Source organism: Neolamprologus multifasciatus, chromosome 4 (assembly GCF_963576455.1).
Source record: "Neolamprologus multifasciatus chromosome 4, fNeoMul1.2, whole genome shotgun sequence".
Classification (NCBI taxonomy): domain Eukaryota; kingdom Metazoa; phylum Chordata; class Actinopteri; order Cichliformes; family Cichlidae; genus Neolamprologus; species Neolamprologus multifasciatus.
Genome location: NC_140442.1, coordinates 11,614,406 through 11,619,528, shown reverse-complemented (window position 1 = coordinate 11,619,528; position 5,123 = coordinate 11,614,406). Strand labels below are relative to the sequence as shown.

At 47.5% G+C, this 5,123-nt stretch overlaps 1 protein-coding gene across 1 annotated transcript; it reads right to left on the bottom strand.

Moving 5' to 3' along the window:
• Positions 1-3,023: 3,023 nt before the first annotated feature.
• LOC146519883 (uncharacterized) lies at positions 3,024-4,106 on the bottom strand. Its single transcript, XM_085157356.1, has one exon. It carries the CDS (start codon positions 3,953-3,955, stop codon positions 3,329-3,331), a length of 627 nt encoding a protein of 208 aa, XP_085013482.1. The 5' UTR covers positions 3,956-4,106; the 3' UTR covers positions 3,024-3,328.
• Positions 4,107-5,123: the final 1,017 nt, after the last annotated feature.

Here is a 5,123-nt window from a genome sequence, read left to right as displayed (position 1 = left end):
GCTGGGGTGGACAATGCTAAGCATCAGGCTTTCAAATGAATTAAAAGTCTGTCTTGGTCTTTCATTAATTAATAGACTGGTGTGAAAAATTGCTGCCACACCACCCCCTCGACCTGTGCTTCGAGATTTCTGGTAGTTAGAATGACTCGGGGGTGTTGATTCATTTAAACTAACATAATCATCCTGCTGCAACCAGGTTTCTGTAAGGCAGAGTAAATCAATTTGTTGATCAATTATTAAGTCATGTACTAACAGAGACTTGGAGGAGAGAGACCTAATATTTAATAATCCACATTTCACTGTTTTATTCTTTGGTTCAGATGTGGATACTGTATTGTTCTTTCTTTGTGATTGTTTAAGTTGTTTGTTGCTGGTTTTTAGTTTGTTTTTTGTCTTTTTGGAAGCAGACACAGTCTCTATGGAGATGGGTTTTTGGGGGGGTAGCAGGAGGAGAGAAGCTGCAGAGAGGCGTGTAAGACTGCAACTCTGCTTCCTGGTCCCAACTCTGGATAGTCATGTTTTGAGGGGTTTAATAAATTTGTCGATATTTCTAGAAATGAGAGCTGCTCCATCCAAAGTGGGATGGATGCCATCTCTCCTAACAAGACCAGGTTTCCTCCAGAAGGTTTGCCAATTATCTATGAAGCCCACATCGTTTCTGGGACACCACTCAGACAGCCAGCAATTTAAGGAGAACATGCGGCTAAACATGTCACTCCTGGTCTGATTGGGGAGGGGACCAGAGAAAACTACAGAGTCCGACATTGTTTTGGCAAAGTTACACACCGATTCAATATTGATTTTAGTGACCTCCGATTGGCGTAACCGGGTGTCATTACTGCCGACGTGAATTATGATTTTATTGAATTTACGTTTACCCTTAGCCAGCAGTTTTAAATTTCCTTCAATGTCGCCTGCTCTGGCCCCTGGAAGACAATTGACTATGGTTGCCGGCGTCTCTAGCTTCACATGTCTGAGAACAGAGTCACCAATTACCAGAGTTTGACCCCCGGCGGGTGTGTCACCGAGTGGGGAAAAACGGTTAGACACATGAACGGGTTGGTGGTGTACCTGGGGCTTCTGTTTAGGACTACGCTTCCTTCTCACCGTTACCCAGCCTTTCCCCAGCTGCTTGGGGTCTGCCGGGGAACAGCTAGCGGGGCCTACGCTATCTTCGGCTGCACCAGCTACAGGGGCCTGGCTAGCTAAGGGTGAGAGCAGGGTGCAAAGCCGAGTCTCCAATTCAGTAATCCTGGCCTCCAGAGCTGCAAATATGCTACATTTGTTACAGATATCATTACTGCTAAAGGAGGCCGAGGAGTAACTAAACATCTGACACAATGAGCAAGAAAGTGCAGAAGGGACAGGTGAAGTAGCCATGGTGCTAACGGGTCGGCTACGAGCTAAGCTAGCGAAACAGTACAGAGACAGTGAGTGAATACTATAAATTAGGTAGTGAGTACACAGAAAGTGTGCTTCGGATGAAGCACGTGAAGATTATACTGTGAAAAAAGAATGTATTTAAAAGTTGTTAATTAAACTGCTAAGCAAATAAGCTACTCAGAAACACCACTGTGTTTGAGCAGGAACAGGAAGCGATACTATACCACAGAGCGAGCGAGCGAACACCCAATAGGAGCAGACAATGTGTCTGCTCCTATAAAAATACTCACCAAGAGCTCTACTTTCTTATCTGTTACAATGAGCAGCACCTTCTCTTCCTCTACAGCCCACTTTTCTAATGTCTGATCAATGCAGTGGGCGATAGCCTCCCCAGTATGTGGGTGCTCTATTCGGTGCAAGTTAAGCAAAGCATGGTGGATCTGACCTCCAAGTGGGTGGTAAAAACAAGCCGACAAACCCATGAAAGATATTTAATCTTTCAAAACCCAGTTGAAAACATACCTATTTAATTTATCATTCTCCACTAGCTAGTGCCCTTATCTCATCTATTTTAACATTTTTACTGCATTATTGCTGATTCTCCTAGATTTTATATTTATGAACTGACCCTATCTCTGAACTGAGGCCTGATAGCTATTTTATTTAGCCCAGACTTCTGGTGTAATTATTGTTAGTATTAGTACAAGTGCTTGTTTTAGTTAATGTTTTATAACAATTACTTATTGCACTATTGCGAAGCACTTTGGTGTACCTTTGGTTTTAAATGTGCTATATAAATTGAATTGTATTGTATTGTATCCTCTAAAGCTGGTGGTGGGACCTCTGTAGGTGACCAATGATGAGCTTGATCCAGGACCTAGGTGTTGTCCAGGGGCTTGCAGCAGCGATAATGCTTTAGCAGGGCAACAAGGTCCACTGGCTCACTTAGCTCTCGGCGAAATATCATGAAGTTTGGGGTGAAACCTGTAGCACTGTGCTTGGTCGCTTTGTAGGCCATAACAGCACACGGGAACATTCTGCTGCGGAGCCCAGGATATTTTGGAGAGTGGCATTGAAACGATCAACCTGGCCATCCAACTGGGGACTGAACCAGCGGTAGTATGAGGCCAGTCCAATGAAGCATCTAACCTCCTGGATGGACGTAGGTGTAGGCCACATCTGGACTTCTGCAGGGGTCAATCAATCAATCAATCAATCAATCAATCAAAGCTTTATTCTCCACATGCAGGTTGCCTTGCAGTGAAATGGGACCCCCCCCCCCCCCCCCCCCCCGACTTTACAGACACAACACAGACATTGCATGGGGATACAAGTCAGAGATCGGTAGCGTTACAGAAAAACACTGAAATATACACAACAATGGGAAAGTACAAGAGGAAAAAAAGAGACCTCTACTCATGCTGTGCTTCCATGGTAGGACAGCATGAGAACAGGAAACAAAAAAACTCGTCTGCACAAAAAGCACATAAATGTCCACAGCACAACATTGTGAAAGACATGACAAGCCACAGGATTGGGTGGGGGGTGAGCAGTAATACGAAGCGAACACAGCAGCCGCCCTGCACAGTGCTACCATTCCAGCGCTGCACATAGACCCGCCGTGTTCCCCCGCAGGAAATGAGCATCGAAGGCATTTGGAAAGGGAGGGGGATGAGTGCGTGCTTATCAGTGTAAGTGTATGTGTGTGCGTGTCCAGAGTTCAGCTGAGACAGTGTCCTTCACCCTATCAGGCTAAGTAAACAGTCTGCTAGCCAACCCAGGTGGCCTTGCATGGGATGGGAAGAATAGTCAACACACAGTTGTTATCTGGGAGTTTTTGTTCGGCTCCAGCCTTGGGCCCGCAGCTGGCGCCTAGGTATTTGCATGTTGATGTTGTTGATTTTTCTTTTATGCGAGCAGCTCAGGAGAATTTCAAAGCTGTTCTTTAACACTCCGACACTGGTCTCTCAATCTCCCGTTGGAGAACCGCGAGCCTCCCCATGATGGTATCAAACTTCCGTTCCGTGGTGTTGTCATTCTTGTGATTCTGAGACCCCACAACTGCAGTGAGCCGTTCTGCGATGTGATCCAACTTTCGCTCAAGGTTGTCATTTTGAGCAGGCCTCTCTTTGATGTATCCCAATATACGCTCGATGGTGTTATTTTGAGTATTCACGGCAGCTGTAAACGTCTCCAAGGTGTTAGCCATGCTGCTTTCGTTGTGAGAAGTCGCGCCTTGTCCCATCGTTTCAATCCCAGCGGGCAGCCTTGGGGGGGGGGGGGGGGGGGGGGGGGTTTGAACAGCCGGTTCCGCTCTCTTAATTCTCCGATAAGCCAGGGCCAAGCCAGCTCCGATCAGCAAGAACCCTGTTATCATGGTTCCGAATAGGTAGATATCTTCAGCGTCCTCGATCAACAGTCCCGCCAGGCACATGATCCTCCATTTCTGCCACCTGTCCATCGTGTATCCGGCAGGGAAAGTCCCTCCAGGGCACTCGGGCTCTCCCGAGCCCAGACTTCTCGTTGAGAAAAGGGTGTCAATAGCATTCAGAGACCAGTTGATCAAATCCATAATTCTCTTTTAGGTTTAGAGAACGACAGTGAGAGACTGTTTCAGGGAAAGTAATACACACGAGACAGGACAAGGACACAAGAGGCTAAGCAGGGAAGATGAGGGGAAGGAGGAGAGGAGAAAAAGTGCGACCGCCTTCGCTGAGAGCCAAACGAGAGCCAAAGGGTCGGTAGCAACACCATGCTCGGATACCACGTGGTCAAGATAAGCTACTTGGCGGGGAAAGATGCAGCATTTAGCAGGTTTCAGTTTCAAGTTAGCTTGTCAAAGTCTATAAAATACCTGGCCAAGCCGCTGCAGCATTTTGAACATGTCCTTAGCCAGCACGATGATGTTGTCAAAGTAGACCAGGCAGGTCTCCCAGTGCATGCCAGCCAGGACGCAATCCATCAGCTACTGGAACGTTGGCAGAGCATTGCATAGTCCGAATGGCATGACGTTCCACTCAAAGAGGCCTGTCCTAGCGCAGAAAGCGGTGGGCCTATGTGCTCTAGGTGTTGGCTCAACCTGAATTAGCCTGACACAAGGTCTAATGTGTTGAACCATCTGGCAGTTGAGAGTGTGTCCAGCATGTCCTGAATGCGGGGTAGTGGGCAAGCGTCTGTTTATGGTGTGGTCATTGGGAGCCCTGTAGTCAATGCAGAGATGGTATGTCCCATCTTTCTTATGCACCATAACGATGGGCAAGGCCCAGCTGCTGCATCTGCGTTGGGCAAGACTGCTCTGTAGGCTGTCGTAGATCTGGTCAGGGTGTTGCTGCTTTTCACCTGTCATTCTTCGCGGATATTGTTTGACTGGGGAACCAGGACGGGTTATGATGTCATGTTGTACGAAGCTGGTTCGGCCCAGGTCGGCAGGCCCTGTAGAAAACACATGCCCATAAGTGCAAAGCAAGTGTTTTAGTTGGAGCTATTCATAGTCATTGGTGGGGCTAAGCATCATGTCACCTCAAGCTGGTGCACCTAGATGCATATTGCCTTTAACCATATACTCTTGCCCCGGTTCCACCACCACAGTTCTGGCTGTCCTCACTGCATGGGACTTTAGGCTGTCTTCGATTTGGTAGTAGGACACCTCTCCACTGAACGGGATGATGCGCCGTCTGCTGAAATCAAGATATTCTTCAGCTTGAGTGAGGAAGGGATGCCCAAACAGCACCTCATTTCCT